At 36.1% G+C, this 21,847-nt stretch overlaps 1 protein-coding gene across 3 annotated transcripts in view; it reads left to right on the top strand.

Annotated features, from left to right (window-relative positions):
• The window catches only part of LRP12 (LDL receptor related protein 12), an 84,266-nt gene extending 69,008 nt beyond the window's left edge, over positions 1-15,258 (top strand). For all 3 annotated transcript variants that reach the window (XM_027131590.1, XM_027131589.1, XM_027131591.1), the window contains 4 exons: positions 4,516-4,718; positions 6,212-7,316; positions 8,577-8,709; positions 12,948-15,258. In XM_027131590.1, the coding sequence (XP_026987391.1) occupies positions 4,516-4,718; positions 6,212-7,316; positions 8,577-8,709; positions 12,948-13,814 (2,308 nt within the window). In that variant the 3' untranslated portion in view covers positions 13,815-15,258. The remainder of the gene's footprint in view (positions 1-4,515; positions 4,719-6,211; positions 7,317-8,576; positions 8,710-12,947) is intronic.
• Positions 15,259-21,847: the final 6,589 nt, after the last annotated feature.

The raw sequence follows: 21,847 nt of genomic DNA, 5'->3' as shown, positions 1-21,847 counted from the left end.
AGAGAGCTAGTGCAGGAAGGTTAACATCAGTCGTAATTAACCTTAAGACACAAAGTATTAGTAACAAATGGAATAATCCACTAGGAAGATAAAATCCTGGTTCAACATTGTGTACCTAATAACACAGCATAAAACATAAGCAAAGCAGACTGTGGGGGGAGTTACCAAGTTTGACCAGGTTTGACTAGTGCAGAATTCAGTGGAAGTTTCTAAACATATGTTTTAATCTGAAGTTAATACATTAAACAGGAAAACAGTAAAAATGGAGAAGATTTGATAAAACTAACAAACTTGATTCAGTAACGCATGTATTACATAGGTGTGTAATGTTTATACCTATTTCAGTGAATAGAGAATGCACATTCCTTTCAAAGACATATGTGACGTTTATTTAAAAATTGATTATGTATTAAATAAAGGAATTCTGAATGTATTTCCAGACTTTACATCATTCAGATTTCCTCTGATCATAATGCAGTTAAATTAGAAACCCACAATTTAAAAAACCCCATATGTTCAGAAACGTATTCCTAAATAACTTCTGCATTAAAGATGGAAATCACAATGAAACTCAAAATATTTTTAAGTAGCCATAATGAAAGTATTAGATATTAAAACTGTTGGAATACATTGAAAGAGTACTTAGAAAATTTTTACAGCTTTAATGCATTGATTTAAAAATTAGTAAGATGGAAAATAAATAAGCTCAGCATTTTCTCAAGAGTTTAGAAGAAAAACTACAGGGTAAATCTTTAGTAGAAAAAATAAAGTTAAGATCAGAAAATAATTAAATAGAAAAAATAACCAAAAACTGGTTTTCTGAAAGAGTGAGGAAAATAGACAAAGACAGATCTCAAGGCAAGAGTGAAGAAAAAAGAGGAAAGGTACAAATAAAAATTTTTAAAAAAAGTGTCTATAGTTATAAATACAATAATAGAGACTTTAGAAGTCGTAAAGGAATATCATGAATGGTTTATACTGATACTTTTATACAATTAGAAGAAATGAATCATTTTCTACGTGTGTTACCAAAATTGATTCAAGAAGAATTAGAAAACTAATGAATGCAATAGCTATTAAAGAAATTAAATCAACACTCAAAATAAGATTCTACACCCAGATAGTTTTACAGGCAAGTTTTGCCAAATGAATAGAGAAGCAATTTCCTTAACCTGATAAGTTATCTGTTTAAAAAATTTAAAAATCAAACTTAATATTGAAGTTAATTTTAGCACTAAGGACCAAGACAAGGACACATGCTTTCACTGCTTGTACTTGAACCTCAGTCAATACAACGTTCCAACAAATAGAGGTTAGTGGTATAAAAAAATGAAAAGGAAGAGGTGAAACTTTCCTTATTTGCCAATACTACACTTACCTACATAGAAAATCCAAACAAATTTAAAGACCACAGATATGAAAATTTAACCAGTTGTATGAAAGTACTATGTAAAGCTTTGCAATGATAAATTTTACTTTCAAGATAAAATGATAATTTCTAAGAAAACTTAAATTATCAAAACTGACTTAATGAGTTTAGGAAAGCTGATTAAACCAAAAAGCATGAAGAAATTGAAAATCTCTACCCTAAATCATCTGTACTCTGAAGAGGCACAAGGCACAGGTTTGTAAACAGTGTCTTTGTTACATAAACTATTCTGAAGCATAAAAAAAGAAAAACTGAAAACTACTTTCACTTGTAAATGTATTTTAAACATCCTAAATGAATATTAGCAAACCAAACCCCTAGTAGTGTATATGTGAAGAGATATTTATTGATTATTTCTTTTGTTCTGGATCAGGTCCCTGATTTCATGAATCTTAGTTGATTAAAAGTTGGGAGTTCCCTGGTGGCCTGGTGGTTAGGATTCTGGGCTTTCACTGGCATGGCCCTGTTTCAGTCCCTGGTCAGGGAACTGTGATCCCACAAAGCCAAAAGGTGCAGCGAAAAAAAAAAAAAAGTATATTAAAGGACACTTTGATTACTTCCATATTTTGGCTATTGTAAATAATGCTGCAATGAAATTTGGGGTGCATGTATCTTTTCTAATTAGTGTTTTTTTCTTCCAGTAAATAGCTAGGAGTGGAATTGCTGGATCATATGGTAGTTCTATTTTTAATTTTTTGAGGAATCTCCGTACTGTTTTCCATAGTGGCTACACCAGTTTACATCTCCACCAACAGTGCACAAAGGTTCCCTTTTCTCCACATCCTTGCCAACATGGCTTTGACAATAACCATTCTGACAGATGTAAGGTGATGTCTCATTGTGGTTTTGAGTTGTATTTCCCTGATGATTAGCAATGCTGAGCATCTTTTCATGTGCCTATTGGCATGTGTGTCTTCTTTGGAAAAATGTTAGATCCTCTGTGCATGTTTTAATTGGGATGTTTGTTTTTTTGATATTGAATTGTATGAGTTCTTTATATATTTTAGATTATTAACCTGTTATTGGACCTATCATTTGCAAATATATTCTCCCATTCAGCACAGCCACTATGGAAAACAGTATGCAAGTTCCTCAAAAAATTAAAAATAGAATTACCAGACGATCCAGCAGTTCCACTCTTCATATCCAAAGAAAATTTAAAAAAATAATTTGAAAAGATATATGCATCCCAGTGTTCATAGCAGCATTACGTATAGTAGCCAAGACATGAAAGCAACCTAAGTATCCATCAACAGATAAGTGGGTAAAGAAGCTGTGATATAATATAATATTTCTCAGCTATAAAAGAGTGAAATTTTGCCATTTGCAACAACATGGATGGACCTACACGTTATTACGCTTAGTGAAATAAGTCAGACAGAGGCAAATACTGTATGTTTTCAGTTTATATGGAATCTGAAAAATAAAATACATTAACGAATATAACAAAACAGAAACAGACTCACAGATACAGACATCAAGGAGAGGGACAAGATAGGTGAGGGGTATTAAGAGGTACAGACTACTATGTATAAAATAAATAAGTTACAAGGATGTAATGTGCAGCACAGGGGAATGTAGCCAATATGTAATAATAACTTTATATGGTGTATAAGGTGTAAAAATATCGAATCACTGTGTTGTACACCTGAAACTAATATAATATTGTAAGTCAGCTATACTTCAAAAAAAAAAAAAAACTCCTCAGTAAAAGATACCATTAAGAAAGACTGACAGCACCAGCTGTTGGAGAGAATGAGGGTTTGAGTGGCTCTACATATATCTTGCGTAACATACATGCCCCAAATAGAGACATGTTTATACTATATGAAGAGCTCTTAAATAAGAACAAATTGTAAGGTATGAAGGATATAATAAGGTGATTCACAGAAATAGAAATAGCTAATAAACACAGGAAAAAGTGTTTCAATTTCAGTAAATAAGGAAATGCAAACTAGAACAATGATAAATCTATTTTATCCACCTAACTGGCAACAAATCTTTAGAAATAAAATGTTTCATTTTGCCAGAGTTGTGGGATATAAGGTGCTTTTTCATACACACTTGGTGGAATTGTGAATTGGTATAAACATTTTTCTCAGTGTTGCTATCAAATTTAAAGTGGAATTGTGTCTTTTGACCTAGCAGTTCTACTTGTAGAAAAATTTGTCCTAGAGAAATACTTACTCATGTGTGTGTGGAGAGAACATGTATAAGGATTCCAGCCTTGTTCATAATAGTGAAAAACTGGAAGCAGTCAAATTGTCAGCCTTTGTTGTAGTTACTCAGAATATTTAAAGAGGAAATACCCTGGTATAATAATCCCTGGATAATTAACTTTACCATCACTTGGCGTAAGGCAGGAATCTCACTTTTCGGTGAGACATGTTAGTAGAAAATGCTGTTTTGTTTTTTCTTTTTTCATAGCAGTGGCTAATTTTGTGTGTGGTCCTTATTTGACTTTTCTGCCCTTTATTCATGCCCGTATTTTATGAACTACAAGCTAACGTTTGGTTATAAACCATTTATGTAGAAAAGGATTCCCAAACTCAGGGGCTTTTCACTGAAGAAGCTTTTGGTTTGTTCATTTTTAACTTTTTTACTTGGCTCAGGTTTGCGCTGTTTGCCCTCCCGAAATGTGAGCTATCAACCCATTAAGCCAGCAGATGAACCAGTCTAATCTAGAGAAGGCAGACTTCCTCTGTGTCCTTCAGTTCATCGAATTATGGAGTCGTTCAAACAGAACAACTTAGGGTGCTAAGAATTAGAAGTGGTCCTTCCTAAACACACACAGGGAGAAGAAAAAGAAAAAAGGTGCCAACCGTCTCCTGTTTTTTAGCGTTATTTTGGAATTTCGTGTTACTTATGAAGAAGTATTGTTCTGGAATCTGGGAAAGAGATATAAATGTTAGGAACACAGAAGCAGTATTATTATTGCTGATGATATAGTCGTGGGCCTAGAAGATCCAGGAGAATCATTGAATATATGGAGGCTTGTAATAAATTCCCCAGGTACTTTGTGTTATTAATGAAATTTTTTTCCAGAATGTCCTTTTCAGTAACCTTTTCTGACTTTTTATTTGTAGTTTTCAGGATTTTGATATTCAAGGGTCCAGAAGATGCAGTTTGGACTGGTTGACGATAGAAACATACAAGAATATTGAAAGCTACAGAGCCTGTGGTTCTACAATCCCACCACCATATATTTCTTCACAAGACCACGTCTGGATCAGGTTCCATTCCGATGACAGTATCTCTAGGAAGGGTTTCAGACTGGCATACTTTTCAGGTGTGTTTTTAAATAAGAAGAAAGATATGGAACAGAATTCTATAGTATTTACTGCTCAGTCACTTTGGGACTCGCCTTTTAAACAATGTCCGTTTAATTGTGACTCAATCCTCAAGGTAGCTGAGATTGAGGAATTAGAGGCTAAAGGTTCAGGTACCATAGATCCAGGTTTCCAAAAGGCATTTTGTATAATCCTAATAAAATGATTAATTTTACAAACTAAGGTCAGTTTTCTTTTTAAATATTTTGAATACGTTTATTTTAAAAGGAACTTTTTCCCCTCAAGTGTTTACCAGTATCCTGCAAGTTACTTCAGAATGTATTTTTGTGTGTGTGCATTACCCTTGTCTTTACACCTTCAAAGAAAAGACATAATCAATTTCACTTTCGTAGTTTGTAGTATCAGAAATCTTCTTTTGCTAGTTCTTAAACTTTATCCAAAAAGAGTGAGCAGATCATACAAATATGAAGAACTCAGAGCATTAGAGTTATGTAAATTTTTGCTGAAAATCATTCTACATTTTCTGAAATGACATGGTCTCCTTTAGCAACATATGCTGCTTTTTCTCTTTTTTATTAAAAGCACAGTCTTTGTAATATTTACTTAGGTTCTGAAGCACATTTTCTGTCACCTATTTGCCAGTAAATAAAAGTTGTTAATGGAGAGGTAAGCATTGGCCGACATCATCAGTGTGGACTGTAGGAATCTAATGTTTGGTTTTCTTTCCCTACGTCATTGTTATATATTTAAGATAGTCCACTAAGATAATCAGAATTCTATAAACATTTCCATTCTTTTCTCTCTTCTTCCCCCTACTGCTTTGTTGAGTAAATGTATACCTTTAGCTCAGATTCATAAAATATTTTGCAGTTGTATTAAAACAGTTATAAAATGGAAGTACCATGTTGTGGTTACATGAAATGTTAGAAATAGAATAAAGTTAACTTATGGTAATCTTAGCAAAAATTTGAGTCTAAATAATGGGCTTGCAAAATACGCTATGATACACATAGCAAAATATTGTGTGTATGTGTTTGTGTATATATATATAATATATATATATAAACAACTCAAAAAGAATACTAAAACTGGATTTGAAAAAGTGATTATTATAGAGGAGTTTTTCTTCATTGCAAAATGTTTATACAATAGAGTATTTGAAATTCTTAGGCAATACATCCTACTGACTTACGTATCTTACATCACTTTACTAAATGTTCTGCAGTAAAATAGCTTCTGCAAAAACAGGATTGGTCTTTTCTCTTTAGATCCGCTGTAGAGATCTTCATGGAACAAATCATAAGTGTTTAATAAATAGTTGAGTAATCAGTAAGCCAATATTAATTTGCCATTAGAGTTTAACCTGTTTTTTGATCAAGCCCAACTATCATTTGGGCTAATCAACATTTACGATAAAAATGCCACTTGCCTTTAAAGAGTATGTTGTTTTTCTCCTTATCTCTCCATCTCCGTCCTCCCAATGTCCTCCCAGGGAAATCTGAGGAACCAAACTGTGCTTGTGACCAGTTTCGTTGTGGTAATGGAAAGTGTATACCAGCAGCCTGGAAATGCAATAACATGGACGAATGTGGAGATAGTTCTGATGAAGAGATCTGTGCCAAAGAAGTGAATCCTCCAACATCTGCCTCTTTCCAACCCTGTGCTTACAACCAGTTCCAGTGTCTATCTCGGTTTACCAAAGTTTACACTTGCCTCCCCGAATCTTTAAAATGTGATGGGAACATTGACTGCCTTGACCTTGGAGATGAGATAGACTGTGATGTGCCAACCTGTGGGCAGTGGTTAAAATATTTTTATGGTACTTTTAATTCTCCCAATTATCCAGACTTTTATCCTCCCGGAAGCAATTGCACCTGGTTAATAGACACTGGTGATCATCGTAAAGTCATCTTACGCTTCACTGACTTTAAACTTGATGGTACTGGTTATGGTGATTATGTCAAAATATACGATGGATTAGAGGAGAATCCACACAAGCTCTTGCGTGTGTTAACTGCTTTTGATTCTCATGCGCCTCTCACTGTCGTGTCTTCTTCTGGACAGATAAGGGTACACTTCTGTGCCGATAAAGTCAACGCTGCCAGGGGATTTAACGCTACTTACCAAGTAGACGGCTTCTGTTTGCCATGGGAAATACCCTGCGGAGGGAACTGGGGGTGTTATACGGAGCAGCAGCGCTGCGATGGGTATTGGCATTGCCCAAACGGAAGGGATGAAATCAATTGTACCATGTGCCAAAAGGAAGAGTTCCCATGTTCCCGGAACGGCGTCTGTTACCCTCGTTCTGATCGCTGCAACTACCAGAATCATTGCCCAAATGGCTCCGATGAAAAAAACTGCTTTTTTTGCCAGCCAGGAAATTTTCATTGCAAAAACAATCGTTGTGTGTTTGAAAGCTGGGTGTGTGACTCTCAGGACGACTGTGGCGATGGCAGCGATGAGGAGAATTGCCCGGTAATCGTGCCTACCCGAGTCATAACTGCAGCCGTCATAGGGAGCCTCATCTGTGGCCTGTTACTGGTCATTGCCTTGGGATGTACTTGTAAGCTCTATTCTCTGAGAATGTTTGAACGAAGGTCAGTATCGAGACGAAACTATATTGCTTATGCTCTCTACAGTAAAAGCATGGCCCAAATATTTACAACACATTTCTTAATGAGATTAGCAATATATTTTTGTTAAATTGTTGAGAAATAAATACTTCTTATGATTTATAAAATGACTATGAAAAGCCTATGACTCAAAAGCCTAATAAGAATATTAAAAAACAAATAAATACTAAGAGTTATGAGGTGAAAAAAGCCAATCTGTGTTTATCAGTTCCTGTTTTCAGGTTAATCTGTCTTACAGGAATTTTGCAAGCTGTAATTCTCGGTTGTTGCTCTTTAACCTCGGTTTTTATAAATATTAATTCAACAATTCCAGATCATTTGAGAACCTTCTATGTTGAAAGCATTATACAGGTGAATAGAGAAATGGGTAGGAGTAATCTCATGGGCAGTTTACAGTTAGAAGGAAGGAATTGGTGGGTAGAATTAGATGGCAAAAAATATAAATATTGTAAGAGCTATAAAATAAAGTGGTATTAAAGTCGAAGGATCTCAGTTAAGTAAGAAGTGGTTCAGCGTTAAAGAGTGGCCTTCAGGGAGAGCTGTCTTTCTTGTAGAGGAGAGACTGGACCTGGGAGAATTTGATGGCAGAGAGGCCTTCTAGAAAGCTCCTGTGGAGACCATGACCGTCAGTCCCAGGAGAATTACAAATGATAGATACAACAAAGAAGTCACATACCAGACAGCTAAGAATAGATGCACAGTATCACAATAACCAAGTGCATCTTATCTTTGGTTCAGTATAAATGGCCAGAAAATGTTTTACTACATTGCAACATAAGAGTACAATGAAGACCAGAGGCCTTGAGTTTAAGAACAAGTTATTCCAGAAAGGGTTTTGGTGACTCATTTCACTCTTTTCCTTACCTGAAAAGTAAATGTGTTGGACTTGCTGAATAAAGTGTCTTCTAAGAATTTTCAAATACTTTCACCTAAAGTCTCAAGCCCCTATGTTCTTAGGGGTTTAAAGATCTAGTACTTTTATCTTTTACGGGGATATCTAACTTATTAAAACTTAGTGATCCAGGCCCCTAGTGTAAAACCGCATGAGGCTAAACTGTCCACTTCATCTTTGTGTTCTCAGTGTAGGAATGCTGGCTAAATAAGCTTTATACAAATGAGCAAGTATATTAAAATTCAAATTGTTTTAATTGTTGATAATTTTAAAATTACTGTTTTGGCTTGCCTTTTTTTTTAACCCTTTTCATCCCCCTGTTTCTCTCAAAGATCATTTGAAACACAGTTGTCCAGAGTGGAAGCAGAATTGTTAAGAAGAGAAGCTCCTCCCTCTTATGGACAGTTGATTGCTCAGGGTTTAATTCCACCAGTTGAAGATTTTCCTGTTTGTCCACCTAACCAAGTATGTTACAATTTATTATTTCTCTTTCCGTACCTCTTAAAATGAAATCTATACTTGTATATAATGGTAAAGTATCCTTGACTGGGTCAGAATTTTTGCAGTCACGTTAAGAATTAAATATATGGAGGATTTGAAATTATACAGTTGACCCCTGAACAACGAGGGGGCTAGGGACACCCACCCTCTGTGCAGGTGAAAATTCACATGTAACTTTGTAGTCGGGCCTCTGTGTCTGGGGCTCAACATCCATAAATTCAACCAACCATGTATCATGTAGTACTATAGAATTTGCTGTTGAAAAAAATCCACGTATAAGTGGTCCCGTGCATTTCAAGCCCATGTTGTTCAAGGGTCAACTCTGATTGTTTCATTGTATTTTAACAAATTCAGAAGTATACTTTTCACTCTTTACTTCTGATTTGGTTAGGTGATTCTTAAGCGTTTTACTGTTTAGGATAATTTAGTGTGTTAAAATTCAAAAGTAAAGTTTGACAACTTATTTTCTACTTGAACTATTTCAAGGATTTAAAAAGAAATACTAAAGTTGATATGCTTAGTAATAGACTAGTAACGTGCTAGATTAAAATAAAAGTTGTTGAAATTAAGTTAACATTTCTACCTGACTTGAGAGAAAACTTCTTCACAGCTGGATTTTACAGCGCTTAAAAATTCATATCATTTTCTTTAAATAGTAACTCATTCTTTATTAATGTTTCTGAATTCTTTAAATTTTTGTGAGCAATTTTCTACTTCAAGTGTACAGTAAAGTGATCCAGTTATACATATATATATATATATTCTTCTTCAGATTCTTTTCCATAATAGATTATTATAAGATACCGAATATAGTTCCCTGCAATTTCTTTTTAAATTTCTTTTTCAATGCTTACAGTTGTGCCAGGGTTCTTAAGGGCATTAAGGTTTCTACATTTAGAATGTAAATTTATCCAGAAACATTTCTAAAAATTGTTCCCAGTATCAGAATTAAGAAAAATTGATGAACATTGTTTTCCCAGTAATTTAATTCTGTTCAAGATGAAAGACCATTTCCTTTCTGGTAAATAGGTTTCCAATTACAGTCGGTCATCTTATTCGAGTCTTTTAGGAAATCTTTGTGAGAATTTGATGTAATTTGCTAAGTAAGTAATTCAGAACTTCCACTGGTTGGAATTTTGTCTGCAACATAGGAAAACCCTACATTGTGGTTTTTATGTATTGTAGTCCCTGCCATGGGGAAGGGTTCTTTTTAGGTAGGAATTCAGAGGATGGTTAATTCCATCCACCCACTCCACCATCTATCACCCCACCTCTATACCCTGAGGCTACCTTCAAGAGGTTAGTCAACTGTGAAGTTCGAGGGAGCACAGTCCACACAAGACAGCCCTTACTTCTAAAACCAATTTTAAGTTCAGGGGCTCCCAAACCATCCTCAGGTTTGATAATTCACTGGAAGGACTGAGAACTCATTGAAAGCTGTTTTACTTAATAGTATAATCTGGTGTAACTATTATTGCTGGGAAAGGATCCAGATTAAATCAGCCAAAGGAAGAGACGCATAGGACAGGGTTCAGCAGGGTACCAAACACGACCCTTCCAATTGTCTTCTCTCCATAAAGTCAGGACAGTGTTATTCTCTCGACACGGTTGTGTGACAATATGCACAAAACATTGCCAACTAGGGACGCTCACCCAAACTCGGTGTCCAGGGTTTTTATTGGAGCTCCATCACATAGGCATGATTAATGGCACACGTGGCTGATCCCAGTCTCCAGCCTCTCCAGAGGTTGACTGATTCTGCTGACTCAGCACTCCCACGCTACATCACATTGGTGTGGCTCAGAGCCTCCACCTAAAACGCAGTGCTACTCTCTGGCTGGCCCAAGTCTCCACGCAATGACACTCCTGTCAAAGATGACATTCCAAGGTCTGAGGTCTCATCCCAGAAGTAAAGGGCAAAGGTCAGACCTCACTTTGGGTAAGGTTTCAATTCTTTACTACCTAGTACAGCATTTTTGTAGGGTTATACTTTACCCTTGTGAGGGAATTCTGCTTCAACAAAGTTTTAAAATAAAATATGTTTGTAAATGGGAAACTAGATTTTATTCAGTTAATGAGATTACACTCTTATGTTTGAAACTTTTGGTAATAAATTATCAAATTTCCTTATTTGTTTTTAAAAAGAAAAATAGGGCTTCCCTGGTGGCGCAGTGGTTGAGAGTCCGCCTTCCGATGCAGGGGACACGGGTTCGTGCCCCAGTCCGGAAAGATACCACATGCCACGGAGCTGCTGGGTCCGTGGGCCATGGCCGCTGAGCCTGCGCGTCCGGAGCTTGTGCTCCGCAATGGGAGAGGCCACAGCAGTGAGAGGCCCGCGTACCGCCAAAAAAAAAAAAAAAAAAAAAGAAAAATAACCTTCTGATTACCAACTCATTCAAAATAGCAATCCTTTCTGAAGAATGCCTTTCTTCTGCTTCATAAACTGAAGAAGTACATAAAATTATTCCTAAAACAATCATGAGATCCCCTTGTAGAATCTAATGTTAAATTGGCAATCATTTAATTAAACAGACTTTGAAGCCAGTAGAGAGCTTCATCTCACTGACAGACTGTACTGTTAAAGATGGCTTTGAAGTGTGCTGAAGGCATGGTGGGTGGCAGCTGCATAAGAGGGGAGGATATCTGAAGAGCCTTGTATTCATTTCTGGATTTAATGACAGTAGTGCTCACACAAAGCCTTAGAACATGAATGCCAAATGAGGAGGACCAAATCTATGGAGTTCAAAGAGATGTGAGCCACTTTTTTTTTTTTTTTCAGTTAGTTTATAGTTACATTCCCAATTGGTGAAAAACCTTACTCATTCATATAGTAAATTTTATGTGCTGATATTCAGATTTCTTATTGACGATCTGTTATTTACTAAGGCTAGACTATGAAAGATTCCTGTGATAGTAGCTTCTTAGCTTTCTGTGAGTTATATTCCAGGGATTGTGTTCAAAGGGTGTATATGGAAATCACAAATCTATATGGAAAACCTGAGGCTAGCTGTACGGTATCAGCTTGGATTTACTTCAATACCAGTCATAAACAGAGATGGAAAACATATGTTATCACATCTTCTTATTCTCTTCCCTTCTTTTTTTCTGTGGGGGGAAAGGCAAGAGCCATTCATTTGGCAGAGGGAAACTGTATCACCGTTTGAAAGGGAGTATATCAATTCACCATTGTTTCTTGGAAATACTGTATTTTAAATACTAAATGCCAGATTGATGAAAGCTGTGTTTGGTCCAAGTTTGATTACTCCTTTTTATAACCACTAGGTGGAGCTTAAAGACTGTTTTTGTAAATACTGTAGTGTTTTGTTTTGTTTTTTTAAATCCAGTAGTCATTCCTAGAAAAAAGAAAATCTAGATGATTTTTCTTTCAGTTGGGCAATATGGTCACTTCCCATATGCACTAATTAAAAATCACCAATTCTCAAAGAATAAGGTTATAATTTATGTTTAACATGAAGCTGTAGAAAATAAGACTTAAATCTTTAAGATTGAGAAGGAACCCAAATGTCTCAGATGCCATTGAATAGTGCTATAAACAAGTTAATTTCTTTGGCTTTTTGTTTCCTGTGCTGCATTCCAGATACAGTAATTCCTTTGTTTATGACAATGGAAATAAATCCTCAGTATCCACTCATTCAACAAATCCTTGAGAACCAACTGTGAGATATAATTTTTACATGTTTTGGAAGGTTTCAACCTTGTAGATCAAGTCTAACTTGTTCTGTGTTAAAACAAAAAAACAAACAAACAGCCTGGTTTTCACACTCCTTTAGGTCATTTGGAGAATTATTGTAGAGATTCTTCTATCCTCCGAGCTAAAGAAGTATCATATAATTTTATTTTCCGTCTTTGGTGCATTTCTAGGATTGGATTACCATGTGAAGTTTTGAAACAAAATTGCAGTTGTAATTGGCATTAAACATCATTTTAAAGTTCATATATAAAATGAGGTATCAAGAAAATCTTAAACACAGTGAACAGTGGTTCAAGTTATAGGTTAGATTCTGGAGTGAGGTGAACCTGTATCGAGAGAATTTAATTCATCCTCCATAGACCATAAAATGAGTAATAGAACTTTCATCCACAACACATGCTGAATAGAAGGGTGTTTTCCATCCTAATACCTTGTTGTTAGCTGTCTTAAGATCTTTTCTTTCTTTCTTTCTTTTTTTTTTTTTTTTTAGGGTTTTTTTTTGGAAAACCTGAGGCTGGCTGTACGGTCTCAGCTCGGATTTACTTCAATCAGACTTCCTATGGCAGGCAGATCCAGCAACATCTGGAATCGTATTTTTAATTTTGCAAGATCACGCCATTCAGGGTCATTGGCTCTGGTCTCAGCAGATGGGGATGAGGTTGCCCCTAGTCAGAGTACCAGCAGAGAACCTGAAAGAAATCATACTCACAGAAGTTTGTTTTCTGTGGAATCTGACGACACAGACACAGAAAATGAGAGAAGAGATACGGTAGGAGCATCTGGCGGGGTTGCAGCTCCTTTGCCTCAAAAAGTCCCTCCCACGACAGCTGTAGAAGCAACAGTGGGAGCAAGTGGAAGTTCCTCCACTCAGAATACCCGAGGTGGTCACACAGAGACCGGACGGGATGTGACAAGCGCGGAACCCCCAAGTGTGAGTCCGGCGCGTCACCAGCTCACGAGTGCGCTAAGTCGTATGACTCAGGGGCTACGTTGGGTACGTTTTACATTAGGGCGATCAAGCTCCGTAAGTCAGAACCAGAGCCCTTTGAGACAACTTGATAATGGGGTAAGTGGAAGAGAAGAAGATGATGATGTCGAAATGCTAATTCCAGTTTCTGAAGGAGCTTCAGACTTTGATGTGAATGATTGCTCCAGACCTCTTCTTGATCTTGCCTCCGATCAAGGGCAAAGGTTCAGACAACCATATAGTGCAGCAGACCCTGGAGCAAGACCAAGTAATCGCGATGGCCCCTGTGAGCGCTGCGGTATTGTCCACACTGCCCAGATACCAGACTCTTGCTTAGAAGCAACGCTGAAAAATGAAACAAGTGATGATGAAGCTTTGTTACTTTGTTAGGTACAAGAATCCCATCAGGGAGATTGGATACAAGTTGGAGCAATATCCATTCATTGTTTTGTAACTTTACAATTAAACTAGTTTTAATTTAAAAAGAGAAAAGATGCAGGGTGATTTCTTACTATCATATGTTAGCCTGCATGGTTAAATTAAACACCTGTAACTCTATAAACGTTAGAGTTTACTATTTTAGCAGCTAAAAATGCATTATGTATTCAGATTGTTCAGTAATGTTCTTCCATTTGTTTCTAATTGTTTTCATCCCGGTACTGTAGTTCGCAGTAGAGATATGGCTGCTGAAACTCATTTGACTGTCAGTTTCTATCTATCCTATGTTAAAACGTTTCTTTGTTCAAAATAATACCTTCTTTTAATTGAACCCTTTATGCTTTTGCCAATACATCTTGTAACTTAATATACTAGATGTTAAGGTTGTTAATATAAAAAGAGAAAAAGTCCTTATTCTCACCTGTTTTTATTTGTATAACATCTGTCTAAACATTATTAGATTTCATAATATGAGCTTGTCAAAGGGAAAAAACCTTTGTCTAAAATTTTTTCTCTTATGTTTAACATGCAATGATGTGAAATTTAGATAGCGTTAGATAAATTAATGGCAAAAACAAAACTCTTTTATAAATTTTCTAATGTTGACTTTAATACTCTAATATGGTACAAACCAAATGGTAAAAAGCCCAAGTCATTTCTTTTTTTATCTCTATTTAAGGACAGAGTTAAGCGGATGAAGATATTCTACTATGCATTAAATCTTGAACTTTATAAAATATGTACAAAAATTGTACAAGATAAGTTCCAACTGGTAATGTCTTTCCCTGATACAGGGTTATGCTTGTATTGGACCCTAGGGATTTGCACTAAAATCATATCAAGGTCTCAGATGAGTTTAGTGCAGAAGCACTATCACTTTAAATACTATTATTTGCTATCATAATGACTATATATTTCCATAGCTTACAGGGGGAGCGTGAGGGGGCATTTTTATTACAACTTGAGGTTGCTTTGCTGGTTTTATATTTATTTGTTGTATTTAAAAACTGCATTATAGTAAGAAAGTGATTTTTTCAATATATTTTATTCATAAGGGGAGGATCATGCTACATGTTGAAAAGCAAATTAAGAAATCATTCAGATCACCTCCCTTTTTTAAGTAAAGTGAATTGCAAAACCCCGCGTATTTTTTTATTGTCAGTTCCCGTTTATTTATTCTTTAGCTGTCTGTTTAGTAGCTTAATGTTTGAGTATGAAAAATGTATTTGTGTGCGATTATTGCTATTTATTACATTTTAAATACTTTGCTGAATGTCATTTTAAAGCATGTTTGAGGTCTTGTGTATTTGTCGTGTTATGCTGTCAGGAAGAACTGACTGAAATGTTTTAATATGTATCAAAAATTAAAATGACTTCTTTTTTTGTATTGCCTTGAGGTACTTGAAATCAAAGTTTCTCTTTATTTTTGTTCATTTGGTGCATATACAGATTCAGGCCATGAAATACGCAGTGTGTCTAGAAGAAAAATTAAAGAGGGGATGTCTTTCTTAACTCCCTTATAGTAAAGTAGTAGCTTACACCAGTTCTCAAGCGTAAAGAAATCCCTAAGGACCTGGACATTATTTTGCCGTTGAAAAACCTGCCTTTTAATTGATGTGTCTTATAAGAGTCAGTAACTCTATCAGTTCTCTTTTTATATTATTTTCAGATACATTTTAGACCCCTATACAATATTTTACTGGCAGAATTTGGGTTACCAAATTAACCTTGTTTAGATCCTACTAATTATATACTATTATGTATAGGTTTTTTGTTTTGTTTTCTGGCATATATTTTAATTTCTTTGTTTAATTAACTAATACATCTTCTTGGTTCAAATGGTAAAAAAATTAAGTCTCTCTCCTATCCCTGACAGCCATCTTCTAGTTCCCTTTCAAAGAAATAGGTACCAAGACCAAATTCTTGTATACCCTCCAGAAATACCATATAGATACATAAATGTATCTATATGTATAAATGCTATATGATGTAATACAAATTGTAACATACTATGCATTCCTTTTCTGCACTTTTTTTCAAGGGAAAAAGTGTATCTGCTACTGGTTGAATGTTAAAAGTACAGTTGGGTATTTCTGTTATTTGACTTTTCACATTTAAAAATTTGATCTATCCTGAATTTAAGGCTCCAGTTTTTCTTCCTAGGTAACTACCTAGTTCCTGCAAGGCTGTTTATTAAATCTGTCCTTTCCTTGCTATTGGAAATGGCCCTTTTATCATATTGCAGATTTTCATATTATGTGGATATATTTCTAGACTCTAATTCCATTCTGTTCAATTGACTTGCCTTTCTTATTTTGTACCAGTCCTACACTGTTTTAATAACAGTAATTTTTAAATGTTCAAATATTCTTGCTTATTTTTCCATTTGAACTTTAGTATCAACCCTTTGTGTTCCACAAAACAAATCCATTGTACATTTTTTTTTTTTTGGACAGTTTTACTTTTATAGGTCAACTTGGGGAAATTTGACATCATTATCATGTTAAAGCTTCTATCTAAACCATGGTGCCCTATCCAAAAATGATTCCCAATTTGTTCAAGTCTTTTTTGTTGTTTCCTTCACAGATGCTTTGCATTTTACTTTACAGAGATCTTGTACATGTTTTTCAAGTGTTCTTAGAAATTTTATTATTTTTGTTACCATTATTAAGGAAGTCCTTTCTGTTTATAATTTAGTCTGATTTTAGTATATATGAAAGCTAATGACTTATTTATGTTAGTTTTCTACCCAGCTACCAGACTTCCATTTTCTTATGGTATGTAGTAGTACTTCAGTTAATTCTTTTGTGTTTTCCAGTTATACAGTCATGTCTTCCAATTTGCATACCTCTTTATGTCTTGATTGCATTGTCTAGTACTTCCAGAATAATGTTAAAATATATTGGCTATAATGAACTGGGTTGAGATCTATACATTTAATCACGTTAAGGAGTATCCATTGATCCCTATTTTAAAATAAATTAGTCAAGAATGCATGTTGAATTTTATCACATGCCTTTTCATTTTCTATGGAGATGATCATACAATTTTTCTCCTTTGACCTTTTAATATATTTTGTCATTTTGAACCATCCTTGCGTTCCTGAAATAAACTCTACTTGACCATATGTATTATTCTTTTAATATATTTCCAGATTATGTTTCCTATTTTATTTAATATATTTGTATCTGTATTCATCAGTGCAGTTAGTCGTGTGTGTGTGTGTGTTCACGTGCACGCTATCTTTAAGAAGTTTTGTTATTAATTTTATGCTGGTAAATTGGAAATGTTTTTCCTTTTCCTGAGTTCTGGAACAGTTTGCACAGCATTGGAATTTTCTCTTCCTTAAAATTTCAGTGAAATTATCTGGTGTTGGTGGATGTTCAGCAATAGCTCTTTGACAGCTCTTTTAGTATCTGTTACGGTAATTGGTCTGTGTAGTTTTTATGTCTTAGCTAGGATCATCAACCATCCATTTTGTCCATGTTTTCAAGTTCATTTGCCTAGAGGTGAGCAAAGTTACCCTCCTCTTTTCTGCCTATGGCTCTTTCCCCCTTATTATGTATTATGCTTGCTCCCTTGTTTTCTTAATTAAGATAGCTAATGGTTGACCTATTTTGTTGTTGTTTGCTTGTTTCCCCCAAGTGGTATGCTTTGAACATCTCTTCTGTTATTTTTCTGTTTTCCAATTAATTGATTTCCTTAAATTTCCTACTTTTTGCTTTTTTTAGTCTATTCTGTTGTTTTTTTCTAACTCCGTGAGTTAGCATTCAGTTTAATCATTTTTATTTTTCTTAATTATTAATATGAGATTTAAGGTGTGGACTTGAGTACTGCTTAAGCTGAATCACTTAGGTGAACTAGTGTTGTCATTACTATTATATTCTAGGTGTTCTGAAGTTTCAGTTTTTATTTCCTCCTTAACCAACAAGTTGTATGAAAGAAGGCTTTTTCCCTTTTTCTTTGCTGTTTTTTTTCCCCCAGATAATGGCAGTTTGGTGTGGGTAGTGGTTTTGTTTTCCGATTCTTTTATTAGTTGTTATGTTTTAGCATCAGGATCAGAGAATGTTATGTGTATTATATTTACTGTGGGGAGTTTATTGTCTTTTCTTAATTTTAAAATCTTCCAGGATCACTTTAAAAAAGTATATTCTCTGTTTACAGGATATAGATTTTAATAGATATTACTCAGATTTATCATGTGTCATTTAGATCTTCCCTCCTGTACTTTGTCTTGTCTTATCCGTCTGTCTGTCAGACCTCCAGTGTTGGTATAAAGGAAGTGGGGGGAACCAAGGGGCTGTGTCAGACGAGCTCTGGGGGCAACAACCCTGCCTCAGCTCGTGTCACTCGCTAGGACTGAGAACATAAGCACGTGATGAGGGGAGTCTTCCAACAAGCTGTTGGGGTTTTGGCTGCCACTACTGCTTACCACCGGCATCCACCGTTAAGCTGGAAATAAATGCATACGACAGGTTAAAAGAATAAAGGAAGAACAAGCAGATTGAATTCACAAGGTGTTTATCGAGTCCGTACCACAGACCCAGTAATGCTGACAGCAGTGACCTGCCTGCTGCTCTCCATTCAAGCTGCTTGGCCATTCCCTCTCACCCTGCTGAATTCCAGGCAGAAGATGACAGCAACTTGATGGGACTCATTTTACTCAAGTGGGCCCTTGTTTAAAAATTGATAGACATCTCTGCAGAAGCTTCTTACGAGCTAGTCTCCGAAGGCCCAAAATGTCACTTGTGCCACGTTCTGTTGGTCAAACGAATCACTAAGGCCAACCCAGATTCCACAGAAAGAGAAACAGACTCCACTCTCCATGGTAGATGGAGCAAAGAATTTGTGACATCTGTAATCGACCCCAGGACAGTACCTGATATATAAGAAACACCAAGTTGCCAGAATTAATATTTTAAGCAGAAAAACAGTGCTACAGTCCCAGTAAGAAGCTCATTTGCTAAAAGGTTATCAAATTAGCTCCTCTGTCACGTCACGTACATTAATTGTTCATATCTTAGTTGATTAGAAATACAATAGTGTAACAATTTGCCGTAGCATATTTGAATGAGAAATCATAGCATTGATGCAAATTTAGATAAGCATGTTTAGGCATTTGATGAATGTTAACAATTAGCAGTTATTTTTCAACTAAGTTTATTTCAACATGTTATCATAACCTGTAAATTTTTTTTTTTTTTTTCGGTATGCGGGCCTCTCACTGTTGTGGCCTCTCCCGCTGTGGAGCACTGGCTCCGGACACGCAGGCTCAGCGGCCATGGCTCACGGGTCCGGCCGCTCCGTGGCATGTGGGATCCTCCCGGACCGGGGCACGAACCTGTGTCCCCTGCATCGACAGGCGGACTCTCAACCACTGTGCCACCGGAGAAGCCCACCTGTAAAATATTTTTTAATTTATTGGAGGCAACATCGTGGATAAAAACAATGGAGCCACATTGCCTGTCCTGCTTCTTCCTATCATGCAATCTTCAACAAGTCCCTTAATCACTTTGTACTTAAGTTCTTCATCTATAAATGGGGATAATAGGGCTCTTGGAAGATTAAATTAATGTATGTAAAGCTCTTGGAGCAGTGCCTGGCTCACTGTAAGGACTACATCTTTGCTATTATTGTCATTGTCTGAATGTTAAACAGAGAACATCTCTGACGCTTGAATTAAATCAGATCTTGTATGTGAAAAGTCCAAAATGATTCATGGTTTCCAAAGATCATGAAGATGTGCTTCCCAGGTGCTTCTGAATGCGGTCACTTCCCCTTGGATCATCATGGAAGTGAACCGGCAGCTCAAAGCCAAAAGGGGAGCAAGAAAAGGGGGAGAAAAAACAGTAGCAGCCCACTTGTGATGAGCTGAAGGGAGCTCCAAGACCCAGGAAACAAGATCGTGCTGCGCTTGGGGCCTGAGGAAATCACCACAGTGACTGAATCTGGAGAAAAGTCTTCACGGGTCTCCTAGAACCTAGTAATTTTTAGATCACTTAGTTCTTCCATTGTAGCAAATGTGCATCCTCAACATCCAGAGGGAGAGAAGCCTCATTTTAAGGGTTTGAGGAAAGGATAAAAGAAGCCTGATGTCTCTGAGCAACTGCACCAGACTTGGCCTGGCACCCTCAACTTCCCAGTTCCATGAAGCAAGGGTGGTAGGCTTCTCCGTCACCCACGGAGTAAGACATGCCTAACTCATGGGCGGGTTCTTAGGTTGGGAATAACAACAGTGGTTGGGAGGATTAAATGAGAGTTAATGAGGATTAGTGAGTTAAAATAGTGACAGTTAAGTGCAGCGTGAGTGCTCGGTAAACCATAAATGTGGCTACAGTTGATGATGGTCAGGTTATCAATGCACTGCTCACCCTTCTCTCTTCCAGCAGCAGCTCTGTTTATGTCTTGGGCTTTCCTATAAGATTTCATTTGAACAAAGGGTTTTGAGAGTTAATAAAATTTAGAAACCAGTGCTAGAACGTGACAAGACTAAGTTGCCCTATGCTAATCTAGGGCACATATGGTTTACTGATCGTGAAGTACCTTGAAAAGAATTCACAGGGTGATTTCAAGTAACAATACCAAGATGTCAGTTGGAGTGGATTTTCCCACATGCTGGAGGGAGGCTAAAGCCCAAAGAAGCTTAATATCCTCCAAAAAAGAGACATGTAAGCTTTACTACGGAGAAATAACAGAGTGTGGTGGGAAAGCATGGACTTTGAAGTCAGACACATCACAGTTTGACTCCTGGCTCTGCTACTTTAGGAGTTTTATAACAATAAATCACTTGATCTCACTAAGCCTTGTTGTGTCATCTGAAAAATGGGCTAACATCCAGGCTTAAGGGTTACTGTAAGGATTAAACTAAAGAAAGAAAGAAGAGGTTGAAATAAATTTTAATTGTGATTATTACAGACTCATTTTCAAATAAAAATGACCTTTTTTCCGAGCTCCCCTCCGCTGAGTGTTATGCATTTTGTATATTAGTAGAGCTTTAAGAGCATATTTCTTATAGTAATCATTGTCCTGTTTTCTTGATTACAGGGCAACTTATGGCTGTGTCTCAATGAAAAGTAGATTCACTAAACCAAGGTAGAGTGGCATCTTGGTACAGACGTCTTTATTTTATTATAAAAAGGCCAAAATTGTGAACTTCCATAGCGCCCCAGACCAAGAAAGATGTGGCTACACGCTATGGACTTCGTAACATATGTTGAGCAAGTATAAATAAAAGAAATACAGAGAAGTTATTTCTATTAAAAAATTAGAGTAACATAAACAGTATTCAAAAACTTTTCTCAATTTCACTACAGTATCCAATTTCACTTGAATATCTATATTTCTCTCATCTGCTGAGCTCTGATTTCAAGAACATAGAAATTCCTTAACTAATTTGGCTTTTAGATTTAGTCTTTACTTACCTTAAATATAGACTTTGTTATTGTGCATTGTGTGAATTTCAACGTCACTGGGTTCTTATGACTTTCCTTGGGTTGGAACTTACATCATTGCTGTTTTCAATGGAGATTTCACCATACAACATAACTTCCATTTCTCTAGCTCATGAGTTGCCATGAGAGATGTTAGCCAAGTGCACAAAGCAATTCTTCGTAACCTTTTCCTAGATTTGGAGTGAAAAGAAACATCCATGTTTTGAGTACTTCCTGAGAACCGACCACAGTACTAGATATATCACACTTTGTTTACCCATTTATCAAATGATGTATGTTTGAGTTATTTCTACTTTCTGACTATTAAGAATAATGCTACTACAAACATTCATGTACAAGTTTCTGGGTATATACCTAGGAGTAGAATTTCTGGGTCATAGGGTAACTCTATTTAACTTTTGAGGCACTGCCAAACCAATTTCCACTGTAACTGCACCATTTCATTCCTACCAGCAATGTATGAGGGTTTCAATCTCTCCACATCTTTGCAATGTGAAAATATAATACAGCAAAGAGTCATACTGCTTCCAATTC

Source organism: Aethalodelphis obliquidens, unplaced genomic scaffold (assembly GCF_003676395.1).
Source record: "Aethalodelphis obliquidens isolate GAN/ISIS:26980383/991018 unplaced genomic scaffold, ASM367639v1 scaffold39, whole genome shotgun sequence".
Lineage (NCBI taxonomy): Eukaryota > Metazoa > Chordata > Mammalia > Artiodactyla > Delphinidae > Aethalodelphis > Aethalodelphis obliquidens.
Note: the sequence above shows the minus strand (reverse complement) of the source record. Positions and strands in the feature narration are given on the sequence as shown.